Raw genomic sequence first — 27,910 nt, forward strand, 5'->3', positions numbered from 1 at the left:
AAACATTGACTACCCCTGGTCTAGAGCCATTTAGTGTGTAGTCAAATGCACTTTAGTTAACATGGCACAACAAACGATACAATTATGCCTTAAAGCCATCTCAGATTATAGGTTGTATGTTTTGTTGAAAAGTACACTGTAATATACAGTCACATAACTGTATGTTATGTAACTCCTTAGAGAGGGGTCAGCAAAATGTGGCCAACAAAAGACCCCCAAGCTGTTGTCTCTAGCAACATCACACTGCATTAGCAGAGGTGAGTGGTTGTGACTGAGAACATAAGACCTTCAAAGCTGAAAATCTGTACTGTCTGGCCCTTCACAAAAAAAACTGTGCCACCCTATCTGTAGTATTTTGATTCTAGAAATTTTGGTCTAAAGAAGAACTGTTGCCTGACCAGGCGGTTGCGCAGTGGATATAGCGTCGGACTGGGATGCGGAAGACCCAGGTTCAAGACCCCAAGGTCGCCAGCTTGAGCACGAGCTCATCTGGGTTGAGCAAAAAAAGGAGCTCACCAGCTCGGACCCAAGGTTGCTGAGCAAGGGGTCACTCGGTCTGCTGAAGGCCCACGGTCAAGGCACATATGAGAAAGCAATGAACAACTAAGGTGTCGCAACGAGAAACTGATGATTGATGCTTCTCATCTCTCTCCGTTCCTGTCTGTCTGTCCCTATCTATCCCTCTCTCTGACTCTCTCTCTGTCGCTGTAAGAAAAAAAAAGAAAGAAAGAAAGAAAAAAAAAGAACTATCAGGTATATGCACAGCCCCAGGACTCCAGATGATCAAATTTTTACCTTGTGGTTAAACAAATAGTTATTCCTGGCCTGTTACAGTGGCCCTGGCCAGATAGCTCGGTCAATTAGAGCATCGTCCCGAAGCACAGAGGTTGCTGGTTCAATCCCTGGTTAGGGCACATACAGGAACAGATCGATGTTCGCTCTCCTCTCCCTCTCTCTGAAGTCAATAAACATTATAAAAAAAGAGAGAGAGAAAAGTAGTGTGTGTGTTTAGGAGAATGTAGACAAATATGGCATTAGAAAGCAGTGAATCAGACTATACAATTACTGTTTCTCAAATGCTTTAAATTTCATCCACTATAAGAAATGTGTTTTATTTTGTAGTCCAATATACACAAAATTCACACGTCTGAAACAAAAATTTCAGAAGACATTTACCCTAAATGTATTACAATCTGGTATTTTAGTTTCATTTAAAAAAGAATTCTGGTTGCAACCTATAAACTTATTTTATAACCTATCAATGGATTATTGCATGCAGTTTGAGAAACATGGCATTGAGTGATACAAATAACACAAGAGTCCCTGCAGGACCACCTTGTTGTTTGATGTTTCAGTTTTTCCTCCTAGGAGGTGTGTTATAAGAGATCTTCCCTTCCTGTTTGTACAGATGTTAAAAACTTCCCCTAGGTCTTGGTCATCTCAACTTACTTTCTTCTTTTCTTAATTTACTCTTAACTGTTTTCCTGCTTGATTTATATTCTTAATGTGTTTATATTTCTTATTTTATGCTAAAAATTTGTAACTGGACTGAATAAGAAGTCTTATTCCTTTAAAAAATGCTGCTTTATCATGTTGCATAGTTTAGTAGGGAAGATAATAATTAGACTCAGGGACACATACATTAAGAGATTCTAAAGCTTTTCTAAAAACCACTCCTTTCTCTAACCCCCCCCCCCCAAAAGAATGCAATCAATTCCTCTCTTCTCTACATTGCACTAGCAATTACCAGTTTTTAAAACTGTTCAGTATCGGCCCTAGCCAGTTGGCTTAGTGGTAGAGCGTCGGCCTGGCGTGCAGGAGTCTCGGGTTCAATTCCCAGCCAGGGCACACAGGAGAAGCACCCATTTGCTTCTCCACCCCTCCCCCTCCCCTTCCTCTCTGTCTCTCTCTTCCCCTCCTGCAGCCAAGGCTCCATTGGGGCAAAGTTGGCCCGGGCGCTGAGGATGGCTCTGTGGCCTCTGCCTCAGGCGCTGGAATGACTGGTTGCAACAGAGCAACACCCCAGATGGGCAGAGCATCGCCCCCTGGTGGGCATGCCGGGTGGATCCCGGTCGGGCGCATGCAGGAGTCTGACTGCTTCCCCGTTTCCAGCTTCAGAAAAATACAAAAAAAACAACAATAACAAAAACTGTTCAGTATCATGTTTTCTGTTCTCAATTAGAAATAGTTTTCTGTATAATGTAATATAAAAATAATTGCCAACATTTATATGTGATTATCTTATATGATACATTTAAGGCTAGACTTTATTGATGGGAAACAAAATTATATAAAGTCAATAAGTAAAATATATTAATAAGTGCTCAAAGGGAGCACTTAATTTTATTTTTTTCTTAAAAATTGAAACACTTTCTGTTGTGTTATATAAGCAGGTAGTCATGAGTTTTGTTTTCTTCTTATGCCTCCATCTTTAGTTTTTCTTTTCTTCCATGGGAGAAGCAAAGCTGAACATTTTGTTAGAGAGGTGAGCAGTTATAATAGATTTGTAGGAAATTAAATCAGATGAAGACTTCGTCTATTGGTGTGGTTTTTTTCCGTCTTAAGAAAGGATTTGGGGGGATGAATTAAGACTTAGATATTTAGGAGTCGTAAAGTGAAGATGGTACTTTATGAATATACACTCTCTTCTAAACAGCATGAATATAGTTTTAACCACATCACCTATAGGGACTGTGTTGCTTTTGTGTATAATGAATTATCCTCTCAGTGCTGTGAACTAGCATATGCAGCCTTACTTAACTGCCACATTAGGAAAGATTATGGAAATTTTTAGAAAAATTAAGTTATGCCTTGTTTTTGTAGTTATTATTGTGATATTTGTCTTCTTCATCTTTCAGGGATTTAAACTGATGACACTTAGCAAGTTTATAGTTTTATAATTATATGAGAACTTTTTTTTTAATGAGAGGAAGGGAGATAGTGAGACAAACCCTCACATGCACCCTGACCGGGATCCACCTGGCAACCCCTGTCTGGGGTCGATACTCGAATTAAGAGTTATTTTTAGCACCTGAGGATGGTTTTTGGACCACCTGAGCTATCCTCAGTGCCCAGGCCAACCCTTGAACCAACTGAGCTACTGGCTGCAAGAAGGGAAGAGGAAGAGAAGGGGTGGGGGGGTGGAGAAAAGCAGATGGTTGCTTCTCTTGTGTGCCCTGACTGGGAATTGAACACAGGATGTCCATACACTGGGCTGATACTCCATCCATTGAGCAAGCTGGCCAGGGCCTATATGAGGACTTTTAACTTTTGCTTTGTTAAAAAATCTTTTAATGAAATACCCAAAATATTATATTTTATTCCACATTATTAAAAGTTACATCCTAAAAAACAAAAGGAAAAAGCTATGCTGATAAATATCTGAGCCCCCTTACCCCTTAAAAAATGGTGTCTTTTCTACATAGGTGCTGAAGTGCTGACTGCACAGTTTGTACAGACAACCAAATTGGATAGGAAATACCAAGAAGCTCCTGTTTCTAAAGACCTTCCAATTGCAACAAATGCTAAAAGGGCAAGGAAACAAGAGCAATCTCCTGTCAAAACTGTTCCGAGGGCTAAGCCACCTGTGAAGAAATCTCCACAAAAACAGAGGATAAATATAGTAAAAGACAGTCAGAAGCCCAGAATCAGAAAGCAGTTACAACCTGGTAAGAAATACTCTTCCTGTAAATTTAAACACTACATATGGAGTAATCAAAGTTGTAAGATAATGTATTGAAAATAAGAACAGTTAAAAATCTATTAACAGAAAAATTCTTGCTTCTTTAATTCAGACACTGGCAGGACTAACTAACTTGATTTCCTATTGTAAATTATTAAGAAAGTGCAAAGGATTCAAATATCACAAAATAGACCTACTTTTTAGTTTGCATAAGCCTGAATATGAGTTTTATGACTAAATGCTCAAGCAAGTACAATAGTATCTGGCACTATTTTTCTGGACCATAATCAGTTATAAAAAGTTGGCTATAACTTTATTTGTCCAAAGGGAATTTGTCCAAAGAGGTTGTTCAAAATAGTAATCCGGAATCCTGTATTTGGTTTTAAAATACATTAGTTATTTTGAAAGCAGTTTTACTTTCCTAATTTTGATAAGCAAATAATGAAACTTAGTTATATGAACAGCTGACTGCTTTAGTTCTGTTTTGAACTGCTAAACGTACCCTTTACTTGAAAGTTCCATTGTCCCTGCAGACTTTACCTCTGAAATAGAACACACACTAGCTCTTTACCCAGCTCCGTGTCCCTTCTTAACCTTCCCCTTTCTGTGTATAGTGCAGTTCTGCCAATCTGCAAAATCTATAAATTTTACTTTATCTCTGATATAGAATACTATTGTACATTTTTTTAAATTTAACAAAGACTTCCTTATATTTTTATATTTCTATCAATTTTCTGTCTAATTTCCCTGATCTCCTTAGGTATATTTGCTTTTTTTAATGATTTTTTTAATTGAGAGGAGATAGATGAGAAGCCTCAATTCATGGTTGCCTCACTTTAGTTGTTCATCAGTTGCTTCTCATATGTGCCTTGAACTGGGTGCTCAAGCCGAGCCAATGACCCCTTGCTCAAGCCAGTGACCTTGGGAATCATGTTGATGATCCTGTGCTCAAGCTCGCGACTTTGAAGTTTCCAACCTGGGACCTAAGTGTTCCAAGTCAACATTCTATCCACTGCGCCACCACTAGTCAGGCTTTTTAAAATTGATTTTAGAGAGCAAAAGAGACCAAGAGAGCAGCATTTATTTGTTATTCCATTTAGTTGTATGTTCATTGGTTGCTTCTTGTTGTGTGCCCTGACTGCAGATCAAACCTGCAGCCTTGCTATGTTGGGACGATGCTCTAACCAACTGAGCTACCAGCCGGGGCCTGTATTTTTAACTTTTTAAGAAATTTTACATTTGGTGGGATTTTAGAGAAAGATACTACAGTTCTACTGGGGTAATGGTATTAGAGGTGAGGTCGGGTTTTTTTCTAAGTTTTTTTAATACTGTTTTATAAGTGAATATTTTTTAAAAATCATACTGTAAACCCTGTAATGTTGCAGTTTTGGCATCCATACCAAAACTAATGCTGTCTCAAGGTAGTTAATGTGGTCTTAACCTCAGGTCCAAATTTCTCTCCTACTCTTCCCTAACATGTCCCTTTCCCTACCAGTGCCTCCGCTCAGACCCAGACCTCTTTTCCCTCATGCGCCCTTCCCCTCCACCAGTCCGGCTTCTGCTCAGCTAAGTCACTTCCACTGAGGCATTTCCTCCTGCTCTGCTCTCATCTTCACCTAGCTTTCACTTTTCGCTCATTTCCTTTTGGGTTTTTTGAGAATATTAGGGAATTAAATTCGTACTGTTTCCAGTCATTTGATGTGTCTTGATCCTATCTTTAATTAGTTCATAGCCTGACCAGGCAGTGGCACAGTGGATAGAGCATCGGACTGGGACGCAGAGGACCCAGGTTCGAAACCCTGTGGTCACCAGCTTGAAGCCCCAGGTCCCTGGCTTGAGCAAGGGGTCACTTGCTCTGCTGCAGCCCACCCCACCCCCATCAAGGCACATATGAGAAAGCAATCAATGAACAACTAAGGTGCTGCAATGAAGAGTTGATGTTTCTCATCTCTCACCTTTCCTGTCTGTCCCTATTAGTCCCTCTGTATCAAATAAATAAATAAATAAATTCATAAACATGAGGATAGATATATTATGCCTATATTCTTAGCTGTGTCATCTGAATTCTTTGTAAAATTAGCTCTCATATAGATGTAGACTAATTGATTAATAGGAAGAAGGTATGAAATTGAGTATTGGCAGAAAAGTGATCCAGCAAAAAAGTTTTCAAAATGTGTATTGAAAAATAGGCTGATCTGTATTGCAAATGTCTAGATATATTGTGCAGCCACATTCCAAGTTAATATTATAAGATTACTACCTTTTAAATAATCTCTTAATTTTTATTTTATTTCTTAGTCATCTATACAAGTAGTTTTGAACCACCGGTCTACGGACCAATACCGGTCCACCAGAAATTTTGTGCCGGTCAGTGAAAGAGTTAACCAAATTGAATCTATATAATCTTCAGTCATTTTGTTACTGGAACTAATGGTTTTCTGTCCTATCTAAAGTTTTCGATGTAGTTGTTTATAGGACTCTATTTTTTATATAATTCAGTTGGCATCCTCTTACCTGTATTTCTTAAGATAGATTATTATTTTTTTAATTAATTGAGAACCTCTCACAAGTCAGTGATTAAATAATTTACCTGAGACTATGCATATTTTTTAACTTGAACCTTTTTTCTTGATTTCAATACAGCATACTTGGTATTAACTTTATTCATAGGTGATACTCTGTGTAAGAGCCACACTATTAACAAAGAGAGAAATTAGTGTCGGTACACTCATTAGGTCATAAATGAATTTCATGTTTCTAGTACACCTGTGGGGCTAACCAGACGATTCTAGGCTTGAGGTCACCTTCTTTCACCTATCCACATTGGGTTTTGCTGTTTTTTTTTTAAAAGACTGGACAATGATTGATTAATTTTGCCCTACCCACAATATACAGACACTTTTTCTTAATTCTGTTTTATGAACTCATAGGCCAGAGTTTTCTTCTCTTTATCAGTCATTAGCCTTTACAGAGATGTTAATAATAATATCTCATACTATTATTTATAAATGGGGCTTTAGCTTTTCTGTCCATCTACACACTTGCTACAGGGAATCGTTGCCTAGTATTACTTAGTATTATGAACATTGTCCTTCATCATAACTGCATTTAAGAAGACTTAATTTATGTCCTAAGAATGCAAGTATACCACTTGAGAATGCCAGTTTTCTGGTTAAAGGCAAATGGGTAGGTAGATTTGGTTATCTGCAGAGAGGAGAATTATCAGTAGACGAGCAGATTTGCTATTTTGCAGATAGAGAAGAAATAGTTTCAGTACAGACATTTAAGTTTTAAAGAGTGATGAAGTCAATTAGCTATTCTAAATACTCATGACTAAATTTTTCATTCATATCATTGTATACTATAATTTAACATCAGTATGGTTAAAATCATCTCTGTTTTGAACTTAGGTGATTTCTCAATAAATTACTTATTCAGGGAAATGATTTCTAACAAATATGTTAACATACCATAATATATAAACTTTCAAATACACAAGAATTTCAAACTTAGAAATTCTTATATTTGCTCTATCGTAGACTCTCTGAGGGCAGGACTCTTGTTTTCTGTGCTTGGTATATTCCTGTAGCTGAGCAGGATGCCTTGTGTAGCTCATTTTTTTTATTTATTTATTTTTTTTGCTTTATAATTTGCCAAGACTTTTCACATTTGCTGTTTTATTTAAAAGCAGAAGCCATGTCATATACTAATTCTTTTTTTTTTTTTCTGAAGCTGGTAACGGGGAGAGACAGTCAGACAGACTCCCGCATGCGCCCGACTGGGATCCACCCGGCACGCCCACCAGGGGCGATGCTCTGCCCCTCCGGGGCGTCACTCTGCCGTGACCAGAGCCACTCTAGTGCCTGGGGCAGAGGCCAAGGAGCCATCCCCAGCGCCGGGACCATCTTTGCTCCAATGGAGCCTTGGATGCGGGAGGGGAAGAGAGAGACAGAGAGGAAGGAGGGGGGGTGGAGAACCAAATGGGCGCTTCTCCTATGTGCCCTGGCTAGGAATCGAACCCGGGTCCCCCGCACGCCAGGCCGACGCTCTACCGCTGAGCCAACCGGCCAGGGCCTCATATACTAATTCTTACAGAACTTTGTACACAGAGGGGCTCAAAATAATCTTATTTCTTATGGATCCAGATGTTTTGCTTGAGACAAAGAACACACTCATTTATGCCAGTGACAATGTGTGGAGCTCTGGGGAAAGAATGAAGCATAGGACAGATACATTTTAATAAGAGAAAGAGGGATACAGAGATCTGGTTGATAAGAGTAGTAGAAAAGAGCTTAGAATTTGGAGTCAGACACACCTCTGCTGGATATCTGGGTTTTGTGTGCCTGTGGGGGTAAGGTGTGATTCTGTTTCAAAGCCTTGAACATGATGACCAGGGTGGCAAGAGTGCCTCCTGGGAGGCTGAATGCCACTTGAGATATGTCAGATTGGCCAGCTTGGAGCTTTTTTAAAAGTTAATTTTGAAAGTACATGCATTTTTAAGGGTGCTTTCTTGTTAATATGCACGTTCCTTAGGAGTTATTCCTCTGGTAATTATAATATATCTGAGTGAGAGTTGGAAGAGACCTCAGTCTAATAGTAAAATTTTAACACACAGTTTATGTAGCATATCAAGAGGTTTTTCTTGAACATATTAACTTAACCATTGATTTTCACTAAGCCATAATAAGATGGCAAAGTATTAATTATATGGAAATCATATGCTCTGGGTTATTTTTTTTTATATATATTGAAGCCAAAGGAGAAACTGCTTCACAGCTTCAATCAAAAATGTCATCAGAGGAGCAAGAAAATATTAGTGTAAATACAGCTCAACCAGAAAATGTCACAGTGGCTCAGAAAACTCCAACTGAGAACTCCATTGTCAACTGTGACTCCCAGGCCCTAAATCTATTAGCTGATCTGGCATTAAGCGCTGCCACCTCTACCACGCCACCATCTGAGCCCAGAACCCTACCCTGCTCTTCTGAATTGCCACAAAACAAAGTTTCACTTTCTAAAGAACATTCTCTGAGCAGTACCTCTGACCATGAATATCATAGAGGAGTTGAAAGTCAAAAAGGTGGACTGTTGCCTAACCCCTCCTTTGATAAGAAGAGTAATGCAACATCAGACTCCATTGTCAGCCAAGAGGAAGATTGCTTGGTTCCTGGAAGTCAAAACCCTGTTGAAGCCCAGTCAGCACTTCCTGAGTTAACACTAGAAACTTCTGATGCTTGCCAAAGTTCTTTAGTTGCTATAGAACATTCCTATGCCCTGCTCCTTGCAGAAAATTCAAAAAAGCTTCTGCAGCAGAGAGGGGTACCAGGCCCTGCCTTCTCCAAGAATGGCACAAAAGGCCCTGAAGCAGGAACCCCAGTGGGAAAAGTAATGCCATTTCGGCATCAGCAGAACACCTCCCCTCTTCAAAAGTTTTCTGAGAACCCTGTACTCATGCACAGGAGCAGATTGCTGTCCTCCAGCCTGAGGGATTTTTACTGCTCTCATACCGTGTTCAGTAGTGATGGCTCCTTCAAGGTCACTTTCAAATGTGAAACAAACTATGTGTTCAGCTTAGACAGCAAATATACCAACAACGCACTGGAGAAAACTGTACTAAGAGCATTACATGGGTAAGTAGGAGTGACATTTATTGAAAGTGGAGGTAAGGCCTGACCTGTGGTGGCGCAGTGGATAAAGCATCGACCTGGAAATGCTGAGGTAGCCGGTTCGAAACCCTGGGCTTGCCTGGTCAAGGCATATATGGGAGTTGATGCTTCCAGCTCCTCCCCCTTCTATCTCTCTGTCTCTCCTCTCTCTCTCTCTCTCTCTCTCTCTCTCTCTCTCTCTCTTCCTCTCCTCTCTAAAATGAATAAATAAAAAATAAATAAAACTTTAAAAAAAAAGAAGAAAGAAAATGGAGGTAAATTTCCTATTGAGATAACTGTAATGAGTAGAGATACTTGTGCCAAACCTTGGGAAAGGAGAAAGCAGTGTTGTATGTAAATCCAGTGACTCAGTATCAAGCAGTTGTGTTTAATGACACTGAAGAATATGAAGCTGGTTCTGCCACTGTCAATGATCACATGTAGAACTTCTGCAAGGTAATTTCAGCTTCATGAATGACTATCCATTTTGAGATGCTTTTTCATTAGCCTCTGTAGTCTTTGAGTCATGTTTAAATGAGATTTTAATGTTAAATACTGAGTTACTGAAATATTGCTTTACAGAATGAATTTTAGAAGAAACATTTAAAGAATTACTTCTAGGTTGTGAAGTTGATCAGAAGCTTCCTCAAAAGGGAGTCAAGGCCATAATAGCAGAGTGGCAGAGTGTGGGCTTTGGAGTGTGGACTACTGTAGTTTTTTTTGGTTTTTTTTGTATTTTTCTGAAGCTGGAAACGGGGAGAGACAGACAGACTCCCGCATGCGCCCGACTGGGATCCACCCGGCACGCCCACCAGGGGCGATGCTCTGCCCACCAGGGGGCGATGCTCTGCCCCTCCGGGACGTCGCTCTGTTGCGACCAGAGCCACTCTAGCGCCTGGGGCAGAGGCCAAGGAGCCATCCCCAGCGCCTGGGCCATCTTTGCTCCAATGGAGCCTTGGCTGCAGGAGGGGAAGAGGGAGACAGAGAGGAAGGAGAGGGTAGGGGTGGAGAAGCAGATGGGCGCTTCTCCTGTGTGCCCTGGCTGGGAATCGAACCCGGGACCCCTGCACGCCAGGCCGACGCTCTACCACTGAGCAAACCGGCCAGGGCTGGTCTACTGTAGTTTATGATCGAGGCTCTCCCACCTAACTAGCTTCTGTGACCCAGAAGTTCCTGTGCTTCAGGACAGTACTTCTCAATCTTTAATGTGTACAACTAAACTAGGGATCTTACTGAACTGAAGATTTTGGCTCAGTCTGTTTGGGATGGGGCCTGAGAGGCTACATGTCTAACAAATTTCCAGGTGATGCCAGTGGAGCAGTAAACACTTTGAAATATGTTTAGCATAGCTACATTATGAGTTTGTTACTTGTATTAGGGTTTTGCACAGTAACTGGCACATGCTAATGAATGCTAACCATTACTATCAGCAGGAAGCATTAACTGTATGAAATGACACTGAGCTACCTATTAGTGGAATATTTCACATGTGACTAACTAAATTGTCAGGCTTCTTTCCTTGCTTCAGTTATGAGCTGATACTCATAAAGCATACATTTATGTTCTCATCTACTTATAAAGTCATTTCCTTAGCCTTAATCCTATTTAACTGAAGCCTATCTCTGTAGACCTTCAGACTCATCCCAGTCCAGCTCTCTGCTATCCTTTTGCCTGGCAATGGCCAGAATTGTTTGCATCTCCCCTTTTGGTTTCAGATTTGCCAGAACTGTAATCTAAAAATAGTATAGTCCTGATGATTTGCCCACAAGAGGTATTTTAATCTTCATAGTTTCCCAGCTATTAGAGATGCAAAAAAAGAAATGAGTAAGCCAGACTTAACAAAAGCAAAGAAATGAGGATTTGGGCAATTGTCAAAACCATTATACACATAAAAGGTAGACTGTGTCCAAGAGAGTTTTCATGTTATCAAAAAATAAATGTGCCTGACCAGGCGGCAGCTCAGTAGATAGAGCATCAGCCTGGGACACTGAGGACCCAGGTTCAAAACCCTAAGGTCTCTGGCTTGAGTGTGGGCTCATCCAGCTTGAGCACGGGGTTGCCGACTTGAGCATGGGATCATAGACATGACCCTATGGTCACTGGCTTGAACCCAAAGGTCGCTGACTTGAGCAAGGGGTCACTCACTCTATTGGAGCCCCTTGGTCAAGGCACATATGAGAAAGCAATCACTGAACAACTCAGGTGGGCAACAAATAATTAATGTTTCTCCTTTCTCTCCCTTCCTGTCTGTCTGTCTCTGTCTCTCTCTCGCTAAAAAACAAATGTGAGACTGGGATTTGGGTGACCTATGTTTTGATCATGGTTCTACACTTACGGATTTAAAGAAATCAAAGTTTGACTTTTAGTTCCCTTCTCTGTCTCTGTAAATGAGTAGATTCGATTTATCGTAATTATTTGTTAAATCAACTTCATTTTTATCGTATTTATCATTTCATGTTTATATAATTTTTAAAATAGAAACAAACACAAAACTAAGGTTAATAGGAAAGCACTTGTTTAGGATAAGATAATCAACTAAAATAACCATTTTCAATGATTTTTGTATGTTCTTTCTTTAAAAATCTCAGGCCCTGGAACACTGATTTACCTGATAACATGGAAGAAGTGAAGCTTTTACTTCATATGTGGGTAGCCCTGTTTTACAGCAATCAAAACAAAGTCATACGATCATCCCGAAAAGTAGTAGAACATAGCAACCCCGCCAAATATGTGTCTATAAATAGCACAATAGAATCATTTGAATTCCGTGAAATTGAAGAGTCCCCCAATGTGGAAAGGTGTTCTGTAGGCCCTTTGTTGAAGACAAAGGAAGTTCCCAGAGGTCAAAGTGCTGAAATGTCCTTCTCCGACACTAACTCCATGCTTCCTTTCATTAAACCACCACTTCCAAGGGGCTTGGAACTCTGGGTACAGAATGAACAGAAAGAAATGTTTGCAAGAGAGGGTCATCCAGATACCCCAGGAAGTCAGAATTTCATCTATTGTAATAATGAGGTAAGTAAAGCTGAGTAGTACAAATCCTGACACTCTTTTTGAAGAAATTGTATTTTCTTTGAATATAAAATCATATTCAAAACAAGGCATTTGTTTCTTTTAGGAAAGTAGATTAGCTAGCTTTGTAAAGGATTATAATGCCCAAAACTTAGTTTTCGTGTCACTCTAGATAGTTTGCAGGTAGAGTTTAAACAAGTAAAAAGCTATGGGGGTCAGATGATCTGGAAGCTAATCATAATTGTGTCACTTGTTTGTTGTATAAATTTGGGGCTAGTGACCTGTTCTCTCTGAGGTTATCTTTCTTATAAGAGGTGAGTAATACCCTTTATAGCTTGCTCAGAATAATGTTTAAGGATCAGATGTGGTAATAGTAAATTATCAGAGATCTTTGATAAACATTAAAGTAAGTTAAAATCGAATATTTTAAAATTATTTTTGAAAACAAGTACTGGAACAGTAAATAAAATGCCAGACCTCTCGTGGATCTGTAGATAACTACTTAAAAATGTAGAATACACTTTGTTTCATACTACTTTTCCTAAGTGATGTTCAGCTAGGCCAGATAATCAGATTTAAACTGGAACAAATAAAAAAGGCTGTATAAAGATACTTGCTATTTTAAGCTTTCAGCCCAGATTTATTTCGGAATAACTTTGCATGGGTTTGGATACCTGCAATGCCTGTATTCACATGAGTAGACAGTGTTTCTGTACCTAGGGTTTCTTGCAGATATGCAGGTCCAGGGGTCAGCCTCAGAGGGTCTGTGAATGTCTCCAGATGCTCATCTTCATTATCATGATGAGACTGATGGAGTGGTATGAGCCAGATAGTGGTCTGAGCCCTTGGCTCACATTAACTCAATTAATCCTCACACAACTGGATGAGGTAAGGCCCATTCCTCCCTGTTTTGTAGATAAGGAAACTAAGGCAGAGGATTACAGAAATTGCCTAAAGTCACATAGTTAGGATACTGTCAAGTCAGGATTCAAATCCAGACAATCTAGGTGTTTCTTAATGTCAAATTCTGTGTACATATATTTATGTTTATATATGTATACATACATATTTTTTATGTATGTATATGATTTTTCTCCTGATCAGGTTTATAAATTTTATCTGATTCTCACAGAGATACATAAAATCTAGTTAAGAATTACTACTTTAGCCTGATCAGGCAGCGGTGCAATGGGTAGAGCATTGGACTGGGACACAGGATCCAGGTTTGAAATCCCAAGGTCACCAGCCTGAGCGTGGGATCATAGAAATGACCCCATGGTTGCTGGCTTGAGCCCAAGGTCACTGGCTTGAGCAAGGGGTCACTCCCTCTGCTGGAACACCCCAGTCAAAGCACATATGAGAAAGCAATCAATGAACAACTAAGAAGCTGCAACGAAGAATTGATGCTTCTCATCTCTCTCCCTTACTGTTCGTCTGTCCCTAGCTTTCCCTCTGTCTCTGTCACACACATACAAAAAAGAATTCCTACCTTGGACTTAACAGTGGTGGCACGGTGGGTAAAGCATTCAGCCTGAAATGTTGAGGTCTCCAGTTCGAAAGCCTGGGCTTGCCCGGTCAAGGTACATATGGGAAGCAACTACTACGAGTTGATGCTTCCCACTCCTCCCCACCCCCTTTTCTCTCTCTCTGTCTCTCTCTTCTCTAGAAATCAATAAATAAAATCTTTAAAAAATAAGAATTACTACCTTAGAATATGAAAATACTAGTTTAGTCAGGCTGATTCTACTACATATATATGATTAATTTCTTATAAAGCATTTTTTATTTTTTGTGGTAATATATAATTAACTATCCTCAGAACTCATAGATAGAAAATTTAAAAGAATAAGTAAACTAAAATTAACCCTTGTGTATTCTATTCTTCACATGTAAATATTTTTTAAAAATGTTTGACGCTATTTTTTTTTAACTTGTCATTTCAGATAATTGAAGGAAAAGCCAAACAAGAATCATCAGATAAACTAGAGACTTCTAATCTTATGCTTTCTAGCATTGAAAGTACCCAAACTAATGAACCTTCTATTCCTGGTGAAGATAAAACCTTTGAGCCACTTGATAGCACAAGAGTAACTTCTTATAATACTGTCACTCAAACCACATTCACTAAGACTTGTAATGGGATCAGCAATCAGTCAGTGATTTGTCAAAAATCTGTGTACAGCACCCTTGAAAGCAAAGTTGATATTTTTCATGCAGCAGTGCAAGACAAAACAAGTGGTTTACAGGCCCTTATACAGCACAGCAGCCCCCAAAACAAAGAATGTCAGCCTTCATTGGAAAAGAAGAGTGATACAGGGTATGTAATGATTAATCTGGAAAATAATGCCTGTATACCAATTCAGACAGAAATTGTAAATAGAGCTGATAAATCTGCAGCCTTTAATATGGAGTTGATTAAACAGGTTTCACCTGCTACAAATCTTAGACTTCCTGTAACCACATTTGAAAAGGTACAAACACAAGGTTTTAAGAACATTCTGTCTCTAGCAACATCAGGAATAAAAGACACTAAGTGCCTTCATGCCTCCTCAGTAAGTGGAGAGACACCAGCTAATAACAAAATGTGTTCATTACAGAAAGATATTCCTGTTCTGGGTTTATCCTCGCCATCTAATAATTCATTGGAACAGGAGACATTACCATTAGTTAAAAGTTCTAATTATTCATTACCAAGGGAAGAAATGAAACTCTCTCAAGAATTTTTTCTGCAGCCTAAGAGTCTTTTAAGCATATCTTCAGAAGATATTATGGGGCCATCACAGACTGAAGAAGCCACCTCATCATCAGCCTCTGCCATATTGGAAAAGAATTACTCATTTAACTGCATTGCATCAGGAAGTAATACACCCAGTGGCTCTTTAGAGTTAAAGAGTGACAAGAACTGTATAAACAATGAAAATAAGAATTTTGAGTCATTTGGTTCAGTATTTGCTAAACAAACCAGCCTATGTATAAATGGAGAGGAGGTCAGCCTCGAGTTAGAGGAATATTCTGACATTGACCTAAATCTCACAATGTCACCACCTACAAGTCCCAGAGAAGAAATGCCAGCTGATGAAACAGAGCAAAATCAGGAGGGCCCATTATCAAACTTAGAATTTCAGGATATGGATGAAGAAATAACTCAGCCAGAGGATATGACTTTCATAGAAAACAGAGAAATGAATTCTGCTAAATATACATCAGTGCCTCCCACAGTGCCAGAGAAACCATTAGAAAAGGAGAGGAAAAGTGATCATTTACAAATGGTTACTTTAATTCCTCCTAAAGAAACTTGTGCCCTTGAGTTCACAGAGGAAATTAATGTTACCTCAGACTTTCCCTTTGGTTCTTTAATTGAAGAAGTGTCACCAGCTTCTAGTCCTGACTCCCAGGTACCAGTTGAAGAAACACAACCATTTCAGGCTGTGTCTCCATATAGTTTAAAACCTCGTGATACACAGTGTGAAAAAAGGAACAAATTCTCCAAGATTGAGTCAGTAGGTCTGACCATAACAGAAAAAGAAAGTTCTTTTGTTGGTCCTCTCCATCCAGTGGGACAAGATAACTTAACTCAGGTACAACAAATACAACTTTCTGCTGAAATGCCTGTAGTATTAAATAATCACCCAGAAATAAAAGATAGACATTTAACCCTTACGGGTAAAGTAACTGGGGAAATTATTCCAAGTGAGCATGATGAAGGTTTCTTTTTCTCAAAAAAGGTGCCATCCTGCAATACAGAATTAAACCAGCCTGCTTCAACTGCTAATTACAGAGCTGACTTAAAGACATCTCTAGAGAAATCAGTAACATCAGGAAATCCATTACAGCTAATTCGTATAAAGAACAGAAATATGGACTTAAATTGTCTTGCCTTGGAAACCAGTGAGCCTTCATTTAGTCCTAGAAAGATTATGGAAAGTAAATCTTTGGTTGACACATTTGTTTTTACAGGTGCTTCAAGTGATACCATGAACGTGTCATTAAAACAGACTAGCCCTAAAAGCATTAAGAAGAGTATCTTTAGCAGTGATTTGAAAAAAAATGAAGGCAACTACATGCCAGCTCAGTCTTTGAGCTCTGACTCTGTTGATGCAGCTGTTAATACACAGGCACACATGCACTCAGAGTTCCCCAAATCAAGTGGTGCTACCTTAACCCATTGTACAAGATCCATAAACCTAGAGACAGAATTTCAAGCAGAGGAAATACCAGTAGTTAGAATGGCCAGTTTGCTTAAGAATAGTGAAACTGAAGCTGAGTTACATGTAAAAAATATAGATCTAGAAGGTGTTGGCTCTAAATCAAACACCACATCTCCAAAAGGCAAACAAAACACTTTCCATATACTGCAAGATATGTCAACATGTGAAACAAAAGATCTGTTGAATGGTGGACTTTTCCCCATGTATTTATATGCTGATTCTTACCAAAATACAGTAGTCACCAATGAAAGTATCATCAGAGAGCCTTCTGCCTTTTTTATTGCCAAATCATGTGCCCCTCTTGTTTGTCGAGTCTCTCAAGAGCAGATGGGAAATAAAAGCTCAAGTGAGGGGCTCAGGACTGAGGAAGACTCTGAAACCATGGATGGAGACATGGATATTAGTGTGAATTCTAACTTCCATTATGAACCACTTTCTGGGGACTCTGATGAAGACTCTCTTGGTGATAGCAGAACTCTCAGATTAGACATGGATGGTTCCTGCACTTTGCAGTGTAGCCACAAGAAAGAAGGTGCATTGAAAGATGATTATGACTCTCTCCTGAGGCTCAACAATAGTGATAATGAAGACTGGAGCTACTCTAACCGAGTTCCAGGGTTGCAGAGCAGCATACCTCCCCGAAACTGGTCCATTGGATTAGAGAAAGAAGATAAGTGTGTGCCATGTTATGTCCAAATCAGAGATCTCCATGGTATCCTCAGGACTTATACTAACTTTACTATAACTAAAGAGCTCAAAGATACCAAGAGAACTTTGCACAGCCTGAGGAGACACCCCAATTTCACTACTAAATGTGGCTTGCTTAGCTCCTGGACAGATAGTTGGCAGGTGGCAGATGATCTTACCCAGAACACTTTAGATCTGGAATATTTGCGTTTTGAACAGAAACTGAAACAAATTTTAAAGAATGGGGATTCTCAGCATTCTGCCTCTTCCGCTGTCTTTTTGAAGGAGCCATGTCTCCAAGTCGCTGCTGAAGCTTTCCCTTTGCCAAAAATATCTGAGACCCCAGTTCTCCATCCTCCATCTCGAAGCAGAAGTCCCCTGATCATAACAATTGTGCCCTCAGATGCCAGACTACAGAGCCAGCACCTGAGAGGCCACATGCCCAGCAATTTAGACAGTCCTTCCTTTTGGAAAGAAAGATGTGATCACAGGAGAAATCATACTACAAAGTCTGAAAAAAATCAGACTGTTCCCTTCCACCTCAACAAACTAAAATATAACAGTACTTTAAAGGAATCCCGGAATGATATCTCCCTTATTCTCAATGAGTATGCAGAATTCAACAAGGTGGTGATGAATAGTAACCAAGTTGTTTTCCGAGATAGAGAGTCAAATGGTGCTTCTGGAGGAGCCACATCTCAAGAGATGTATTCATCTTCCCCAAGAAGGTCAACCTCCTACGAAGACATGGTAATAGACTTGTGTGCCAGTTTGCATGTCAAACTAAAAAGTGTTGCAAGAGACGCTTGTAAAAGCACCTTTCTGTTCTACCTTGTTGAGACAGAAGACAAGTCATTCTTTGTGAGAACAAAGGTAAGATGCCACATTCTCTTTAGAGTTTACATTTTGACTGCTTTCTAATTTCAGCTTATTTTAAAAGTAATAAATTTAGCATTCTTGGCTTCAGAAAGAGATCTATAAAGTGGTATTTGAGTTTCATAGCTCAGTCTTTGCACTCTAAATGTTATGCTACAAGGATCTGCCTTTGGTACTATATTTGAAGATTTGTATGTTTCAGAATTAATGTAGTGACTAATTTTCACAAAAACTACCAGTGTAGACATACTCAAATTCAAGTGTAGCCCTGGCCCAGTAGCTCAGTTGGTTAGAGCATCCTAGCAACATGCCAAGGTTGTGGTTCATTCCCTAGTCAGGGCACATACAAGAATCAACCAATGAATACATAAATAACAAATCAGGTTTGTTTCTCTCTCTCCCTTCCTCTCTCTCTAAAAGTAAAGAAGTTAAAAAAATGAAATATTCAAATGTAAATACAAACTTGTTATGGTAAAATTTAGATTTTTAAAACTTATTACCTGTGCTTCATTAATATGAGTAGTTGAGAGGAATGTCTTTTGGTTTTGGATGTACTTTTTTTCAATGAATATTAGGATTCTGGTGTGAATATAGCCCTTAATTTTAAATGATTTAACTATGGTAAAATTCTAACTTCACAGGAGCCAGATTACCATTAGCTTCCTCATTTTATCTTCTCAGAATTTCTCTTCTATTTTTAGAAAAGATAATATTCTCTCTTTTGTTTTAGCTTTTAAAATATAACTTCAAATTCACGTAAAGGTTGCAGAAATGGTACCCTTCACCCAGTTACCCCACTGTTAACAATGTCCCACTACTCTAATATGTGTGTGTGGCCTTCATATGAGACTGCCGCACTGCCTTACTACGCTAAGGAGGCAACTTGTGTGTATAACCCAAGTGCAAGGATGCTCTTTTGTGATCTCTAAAACAAATCTAACTGAACACGACAGCACAACCCTAAAAATCAGGACCCTAGCTTTAAAGCATTATGCTTGTCCAGTCCACAGACCCCTGCCTTGAGTTCAGCATCACATATTGTCTCTGTTTGTCATGTCTCTTTCAGTTTTTGTCAGATTCCTAGTGTATTAACATTTTTCACTTGGTTTTGATGGTTTCTGCCAGCTCCCTCCTGGGTAGTTATAAAGCATGTTGTAGTTATTAGTAAGTGGGAGATACAATAGAATATTTAAATATCCTATTCTTTTTTTTTTTTTTTTTTTTCTGAAGCTGGAAACGGGGAGAGACAGTCAGACAGACTCCCGCATGCGCCCGACCGGGATCCACCCGGCACGCCCACCAGGGGCGATGCTCTGCCCCTCGGGGGGGGGGGGGGGGGGGTTCGCTCTGCCGAGACCAGAGCCACTCACTCTAGCGCCTGGGGCAGAGGCCAAGGAGCCATCCCCAGTGCCCGGGCCATCTTTGCTCCAATGGAGCCTTGGCTGCAGGAGGGGAAGAAAGAGACAGAGGAGAAGGAGGGGGTGAGTGGAGAAGCAAATGGGCGCCTCTCCTATGTGCCCTGGCCGGGACTCGAACCCGGGTCCCCCGCACACCAGGCCGATGCTCTACCGCTGAGCCAACCAGCCAGGGCCTAAATATCCTATTCTTATAATACTTTCAATCACTAGGTTCATGATTCTTGCCTGAATCAGTTACTACAGTGATGGTTGTCACATGGTGGTATTCTAATTCTGTCATTCCGGCCCTGGCTGGTTGGCTCAGCGGTAGAGCGTCGACCTGGCGTGCTGGGGACCCGGGTTCGATTCCCGGCCAGGGCACATAGGAGAAGCGCCCATTTGCTTCTCCACCCCCACCCCCTCCTTCCTCTCTGTCTCTCTCTTCCCCTCCCACAGCCAAGGCTCCATTGGAGCAAAGATGGCCCGGGTGCTGGGGATGGCTCCTTGGCCTCTGCCCCAGGCGCTAGAGTGGCTCTGGTCACGGCAGAGCGACGCCCCCCGGTGGGCAGAGCTTCGCCCCTGGTGGGCGTGCCGGGTGGATCCTGGTCGGGCGCATGCAGGAGTCTGTCTCACTGTCTCTCCCCGTTTCCAGCTTCAGAAAAATAAAAAAAAATAATAAAAAATAAAAAATTCTGTCATTCCTTGTTCACTAGTTGGCCTTCTGCTGTAGGGTAGATCTTTCCATTGTTGCTAGCCAAACACTCACTGTTCTCTAAGATGACTGATGTGGCATGTATTTTTGTATCATTAAATTATGATCTTAAAATTAAAGCTTCTTCCAAATTTATGGAGTCATTTGTGTAACATTTTCTGTGGAGGATACTTTTCTTCTCCAAGGTTCTTCGTAAATGATTGAATGGTTGCCTAGTCTGTCCCTGTACCCTATCTCCCAGTTTTTGTTCCAATTTCCATGCCATTTTGTTAAGCAGTGTAGTTGAAAAAGCATTAAATGGCCTTCAGTCTTTTTGAAGGTGCTTGGCCTCTCCAAAAATAACCTGGAAATTAATTTCCTTTTTACCTTGAATTAAAGTTAACTTTTCTTTGGTTAATTATCCGAGATTGCTAAATAAGTCAGAGATTGACTGAGTTAGTTAGCATCAGGGCCACATCCCAGTTTTGCCAGTGAGCATACTTTTTTTCTTTTGACAGAGATTCAGAGAGAGGGACAGACAGGAAGGTAGAGAGATGAGAAGCATCAATTCTTCATTGCAGCTCCTTAGTTCATTGATTGCTTTCTCATATGTGCCTTGACTGGGGGGCTTCAGTAAAGCGAATGACCCCTTGCTCAAGCCAGTGACCTTAAGGCTTCAAATCAGCGACCATGGGGGGTCTGCTCAAGCCAGATGAGCCTGAGCTCAAGGTGGCAACCTTGGCTTTGAACCTTGGTTTTGAACCCCGGTCCTCCGTGTCCCAGTCCAGTGCTCTATCCCTGCGCCACCGCCTGGTCAGGCCAGTGAACATAATACTTGATTTCTTTTTTTACTTCCATCTTCTCAGAAGCAACAGTGCAGTATCTTAGTTCTCACAGCCTTTACAGAGCACAAATGATACTGGTTTTCATATAGGAGAGATGATGCATAGGTCTGGTTGGAGTACTTCAAGGTATATGCCTGTGTCAATAGGCATGTTTTGAGAAATACATTGTTTCACGATAGTATTTTATAATTTTAATGATACAACAGAAAAATTGTGTGCAAAGGTAAAATTAATTCTCAAGTGAGAAAGTTGACACATAAGTGAGAATAAAGTCCTATCAAAGCAATTTTTTTTTAAAGATTTACTGATTTTAGAGAGGAGAGGAAGAACGGCATGGGGGTGTGGGAGAGGGGGAGCAGTAAGCATCAACTAGTGGTTGATTGTAGTATGTGCTTTGACGGGGCGAGCCCAGGGTTTTTTTAATCAGTTACTTTAGCATTCCAGGTCAATGCTTTATCCACTGCATCACCACAGGTCAGGCCAAAACAAAATGTTTTAAAAGCTCAGAAAGCTGTCCCTATAATTCTTCAGTCCTGCAGAGTCCTGAAAGTCCTGAAGCATTGTTAGTGACAGAATGTCAGGCTCCCATTTGTTTGTAAGATGAGGAACATCGGTGAGGTCCTTTATTACTGCCAAAATTCAGAATGCATGACAAATATCCCAAAACGGCACAAGTTTGATGAAAATGTTGAATAGAAAATGTATTTATTCAAATAGTTTATTAGTAAAATAAGTGAGGGCTAAAGATTTCTATTTAGAAATTTTGGTTGGCTGTTAAAAGAAAGCTTGCCTGGGCCCTGGCCGGTTGGCTCAGCAGTAGAGCGTCGGCCTGGCGTGCGGGGGACCCGGGTTCGATTCCCGGCCAGGGCACATAGGAGAAGCGCCCATTTGCTTCTCCACCCCCCCCCCCCTTCCTCCCTGTCTCTCTCTTCCCCTCCCACAGCCAAGGCTCCATTGGAGCAAAGATGGCCCGGGCGCTGGGGATGGCTCCTTGGCCTCTGCCCCAGGCGCTAGAGTGGCTCTGGTCTCGGCAGAGTGATGCCCGGGAGGGGCAGAGCGTCGCCCCCTGGTGGGCGTGCCGGGTGGATCCCGGTCAGGTGCATGCGGGAGTCTGTCTGACTGTCTCTCCCCGTTTCCAGCTTCAGAAAAAAATAAAAAAATAAAAAAATTCTAAAAAAAAAAAAAAGAAAGCTTGCCTGTAGGAATTTATTTTAAAATATATTACCACACTTCTGAGAGATGAATAGAAATAGTCACATTTTGAGTTGAGATCCAGGGGAGGCTGACCAAACAAAACAGTTTCAGGATTACAGCTATTACAAATCTATTCTGTGTAACAGCACTGCCTAACAACCGTGCACGGTTTAACACGTACCTCCCATGGTCCTCGAATCCTCATATCCAAAGGACTATTGTCTCTCCCCAAAACCACTCTCCATTTATTATACTCAAAGTAGTGCATAGCTGCTATGGTATTATTTTCAAGAATTTTAGAAACCTTTTGACTAGAAGTAGTATTTTTTTTTCCTATTGATTTGAGAGGGAGAGAAAGAGAAACAATTCATTTCACTTAGTTATTCTATTTGTGTGCTCATTGATTGCTTCTCTTATGTGTCTTGATGAGGGGTTTGAACCCACAGCCTTTGGTGCATTTAGGTCAACGCTTATCCATTAAGCCCTCCAGCCAAGCCCCAGAGGTGGCTTTTTTTAGTGTATTTCTGCATCCCCAAGGTAATTCTCTTGAAGAAGGTGAGACTCAATATATTATCTTATGTTTAAAAAAGAATCAACCTTGATACTTTATGGACATAAAAGATTTATTATATGGTAGTGAAAGCCCACTTAGTAATAAATTGCCATTTATGTGGCCATGTTAGGATATAATTTAGTAAAAATGATGTGCTTTTCAATGTTATTAAACTATAAAAATAGTTCAGTACAAGCACCCTTTTTTTTAGTAATGCCTATTTGTAAATCTTTTAGAATATTCTGAGGAAAGGAGGCCATAAAGAAATTGAACCTCTGCATTTCTTTCAAGCTTTTAACAGAGAGAATGATACACTAATGGTCATCATCAAAAACGAAGATATCTCATCTCATTTACATCAAGTAGGTTTGAAAATATCTTTCTTACAAAGAGATGTGTTTTAGGCCTTTGGTTATTCTATAATTATCAGACTTGTCACTGACTGTTGGTTTTTTTTACTGTTTTTATTCATAGTAATTGAGGAAGAACTATAAAAAGATACTAGTAAATTTTCATCTAAGAGTACATCTTGTTCTAAATGGACTTGTAAAATTGTTACATTTACCTATTGAATAAAAGTAATTGCTACTCCCAAGAAGATTTAACATACAGCCATATCTACTACAGTCCTGCTGTCAGGACGTAGTAACCAATCCCTACAGCACCAACACCAGGTGAAGCTAGAGACCAGGAGTGATGGTGTTAGGTTGTACCTGCCTATAGTTCCCCAAAACCTGTTATACTCTTCCCTCACTCACTATCCACACCCTTTTCAGCTGTAGAGACCACTTTGGAATTAACTGGTTTGTAGTACTGATGATGAAGTGAGTTAATAATATTCCTTTATGTGATGTGTGGCTGAATATCCCATCAGTCAACAAAGTTAAAAGTATTTTTACCTGTCCTAAATCTTACCCTTGGATAGAATAGCAAAGCAACCCAGTGAACCTATCCTTATTGGGGGATCCTTTTATGTTTAACAGATTCCTTCTTTGTTGAAGCTAAAGCATTTTCCCACTGTCATCTTTGCTGGAGTAGACAGCCCTGAAGATGTTCTCAATTATACCTTCCAAGAGCTGTTTCGGACAGGAGGCTTTGTGGTATCCGATGACAGAATATTAGAAACTTTAACATTAGGTTGGTCTTTTAATTTCCTTTCTTTGAAACTTAGTCAAATCAATTTCTCCTCCCCCAGTGACCCAAATGTTTTTCATGAAAAAGAAATTATCAATTCAGTACCAGTCTCCACCTTTTGAGGGCCTGATTTTGCCATATGCTATGCTAAGCAGTTTTCATAGTTCTCATTCCCAATGGGCATGCTCTTAACTTCTCTTGAACTGTCTTCACCACCAATTTCCACTAAAGAGTGTGGCTAAAATAGTCACACAGATTTGAGATGTGTTACATTTGACTCCTTCACTTGCCAGATCAAGGTACCTACAGCTTAAATTTGTTTTGTTTAGAATCAGCTCTCTTCCATTTCTGTTGCTGTCACCCTTACCATCTTGTCAATAGGGAAGTTTAAAAAAAAAAGGGTGAATGAAAGTCATGTTAATTATCTGCTTGAACACTCATATAGTTGACCCTTGAACAGTGAGTTTGAACTATATTCATCTAGTTATACTTGACTTGAACAATTCAAACCCATGTCTGTTCAAGGGTCAACTGGAGGTTGGGAATCTGTGTATGTGGTGGACTTACATAAGTTATATGCAGTTATTCCATTGCGTGAACAGTCAGTGCCCTTAACCCCATGTTGTTCAAAGGTCAGCTGTATAATTTACTTCTCCTTTGGCACTGAATTGACATAGAAGAGCAAGCACAGGGCAGACACTTTTAGGTATGACCAAAACCTGCCCTAGCTTTAAAACCACATTAGAACTAAATGCAGATACTCTACTTCTAGATTAGAAGATCAGGATATACCTTAACAAGCATGAATTGTGCATGAAAACTGCAATTGAAAATATTTGTAGATCCTGTATTTAGAAACCCAGACTTAAGGTGTTGCAACTAAAGCTCCTATGTGATTTCTATGCATGTTCAAAGCTTTGATTGCTAGTAATCGCAGTGTTCTTTCTCCATACAGTTCTCACCTACTGCAGTTGAGTAGGTAGGACTGAGTCCAGGGGCCACAGGTTGCTTTATTTTTGAAATGCAGTATGGGATCCTACCCAGCTACACAAGTGGCAATGATGGTACACACTCCAACACGGGTGTTCTTTTTTTACAAGTAATAAACTTGGGACTTTGAGTAGACAAGCCAGAAACCTAAAACAACTTATTTTATTCTGTAGTTGAACTGAAAAAAATTGTCAAAATACTAGAGAAACTAAATGGAAATGGAAGATGGAAGTGGTTGCTTCACTATAGGGAAAATAAAAAGCTAAAGGAAGATGTAAGGTAAGGCCTGATGTCAGGTAGGGCCTTGGCATGGGGGTGAGGGTGGGGGATTCACCTTGAATGTTCAGTGTGCTCTGGACTGGTATTTACTCAAGGTAAGTTTGTGCTGGTATGGAAATCATCTACATCACTAAACAAAGTATTTAGGTCTGTTGACTGTCTGAATTTTGTTTTTGTAGCAGGGCTTTCAGTGAAGGAAGCTATGTGTTGTAATCAAAAGTTTATAGGCACAGCCTGACCACGCGGTGGTGCAGTGGATAGAGTGTCAGATTGGGATGTGGAGGACCCAGGTTCAAGACTCCGAGGTCGCCAGCTTGAGCGCAGGCTCATCTGGTTTGAGCAAGGCTCACCAGCTTGGACCCAAGGTCGCTGGTTCTAGCAAGGGGTCACTCAGTCTGCTGTAGCCCCCCCCCCCTCTCCCGTCAAGGCACATATGAGAAGGCAATCAATGAACTAAGGAGCCGCAACGAAGAATCATCGATGTTTCTCATCTCTCTCCTTTCCTGTCTGTCTGTCCCTATCTGTCCCTCTCTCTGACTCTTAAGTTTATAGGCACAGACTTCAGGGGGGTGAACACACATGCAATATAAAGATGATGTATTATATTGTAGAACTGTACTCCTGAAACCTGTATAATTTTATTAACTGATATCACCTCAATAAATTCTATTGAAAATGGGGGGAGGGGTTATAGGCACATACTTTGAGTGACACTCTCTAGACCAATAGAAGTAAAGAAGTCAGACATAGGGGTCCTAAAATGCACATAGACTTCAGTTCAGGCTGTACTACCATAAACTGTAAAAAATAAATTGAACTACAGCTTGCCAGTTTAATGCTTTCTGAGTTGCCAGTTATAAGTAGATGGAAAAAGTAAGATGAGACTATATTCTTAATTGAATTTTACCTGTAAACAATAGATTATCAAACGACAAAACTCCTTACATGCATAGCTGAGATTTTTTTCAAAATCAGCTAACGAGACTTACGGTCTTGAGGGGTATCTCTTCCATATCAAAGAGGTACATGCTGGCAGATTCTAATGAGACTAGGAAAAGGTCTGGAGCTTGGAGACAGATTGGGAAAAAATATATTTGACAAGTTAAATGACTGCTTTGGTCACTGTTAGGTGTTTTACCTCAATTGTCTCGTCTTAAGTGGAAGCATGGAGAGGACAGGACAACAGACCTGACTTGGGTCAAACATGGAGTCGGTTGTGAAGCTCACTTCAACTCCAGGATTGCTGTCTCCAAAATTAGTTATTGCCTGACTAGGAGGTGGCGCAGTGGATCGAGTGTCGGCCTGGGTTCAAAACCCTAAGGTCGCAGGCTTGAGCATGGGATCACAAACATGAACCATTGTCGCTGGCTCTAATGTAGTCCCCAGTCAAGGCATTTAGGAGAAAGCAATCAAGGAACAACTGAGGTGCCACAACAAAGAATTGATGCTTCTCATCTCTCTCCCTTCCTGTCTGTCTCTCTCTTTAAAAAAAAAAAAACCTGACTTGTGCTGGTGCAGAGGATAAAACATCAACCTGGAATGCAGAGATCACTGGTTCGAATTCCTGGGTTTGCCTGGTCAAGACATACAGGAAGCAACTAACTAACTACGAGTAGATGCTTCCCACTTATCCCCTCTCTTTAAAAATAAAAAACTTAAAAAAACCAAACCATTACTGTATTATGGTTCACCATACTGCTTTCTCCAAAGGAAATCAAACCTAAAGTTTAAAAACGGCCAAAACTATGGAAATATATGAGATGTTGAAAGATGTCTTAGGGAAGGCTTATACCAGGAGGGGCACTGGACAGGACAGTCAGGAGCTAACAGGGTACAAGGCTATGACCATGAGTTCACAAGGAGTTAGCCAGCACTTTAGAGAAAGGTTCAACTCAGGAATAAATGAGAGAAGCTAAGTAAGATTCAGAGGTGCCAGAGCAAGTCTATAAAATTAGGATGAATTAATTTAGCATTCATAGAACTTTGGACAAAGAGAAGTACATCTCTGTTGGCACTGTAGTATGCTCATCAAATTGTACTGATCTGGTACAATGACAGCTCATCAGAAAATTCATCATATCTTTTGACCTTTGAAGGAATTTTTATACCCGAAACTATAACAAAACAATCCCTAGAAAGGTGTTCATAGCATGGGGTGGTTATCAGTAACTACAAAACCAGCCTCAACTCTAAGCTAATGTTAATATTTGCTGCCCTGGTCGGTTGGCATAGTAGTAGAGTATCATCCCTGCATGTGGAACTTCTGGGTTCAATTCCCAGAAGTCAGGGTACACAGGAGAAGCACCCATCTGCTTCTCCACCCTTTCCCATCCCTCTTTTTCTCTGGCAGCCTTTCCTCAAATGGAGCAAAGTTTGCCCCAGACGCTGAGGATGGCTCCATGGTCTCACCTGAGGCGTTGAAATAGCTTAGTTGTCAAGCAGCAGCCCCAGATGGGCAGAGCATTACCCCCTAGGAGGCTTGCAGGGTGGACCCTGATCAGGGTGCATGTGGGAGTCTGTCTCTGCCTCCCTGTCTTTCAGTTAACTTTTAATTGCAAAATAATGCCACACAAAACAAAGTGGAAACATGAAGTTTGTTTATAGCAATAAGGAATATAACATAGGAAAGTTGATTTTTTAATTTTTTTAGAAAGAGAAGAGAGAAAGCAGGGGAGAAAAAAGGGGGCAGGTGGAGGAGTGGGAAGCATCAATTCCCA

General features: G+C 40.3%; 1 protein-coding gene across 3 annotated transcripts in view; it reads left to right on the forward strand.

Annotated features, from left to right (window-relative positions):
- Positions 1–27,910, forward strand: part of TASOR2 (transcription activation suppressor family member 2) — an 86,262-nt gene that overhangs the window by 54,954 nt on the left and 3,398 nt on the right. For 2 of the 3 annotated variants that reach the window (XM_066385650.1, XM_066385652.1), the window contains 7 exons: positions 3,426–3,668; positions 8,436–9,312; positions 11,916–12,342; positions 14,283–18,107; positions 23,027–23,152; positions 23,774–23,927; positions 25,088–25,193. In XM_066385650.1, the coding sequence (XP_066241747.1) occupies positions 3,426–3,668; positions 8,436–9,312; positions 11,916–12,342; positions 14,283–18,107; positions 23,027–23,152; positions 23,774–23,927; positions 25,088–25,193 (5,758 nt within the window). The remainder of the gene's footprint in view (positions 1–3,425; positions 3,669–8,435; positions 9,313–11,915; positions 12,343–14,282; positions 18,108–23,026; positions 23,153–23,773; positions 23,928–25,087; positions 25,194–27,910) is intronic. The other variant, XM_066385651.1, reaches the window with a different exon arrangement.

The sequence above is a fragment of the Saccopteryx leptura genome, chromosome 5, assembly GCF_036850995.1.
Source record: "Saccopteryx leptura isolate mSacLep1 chromosome 5, mSacLep1_pri_phased_curated, whole genome shotgun sequence".
Taxonomy (NCBI): Eukaryota; Metazoa; Chordata; class Mammalia; order Chiroptera; family Emballonuridae; genus Saccopteryx; species Saccopteryx leptura.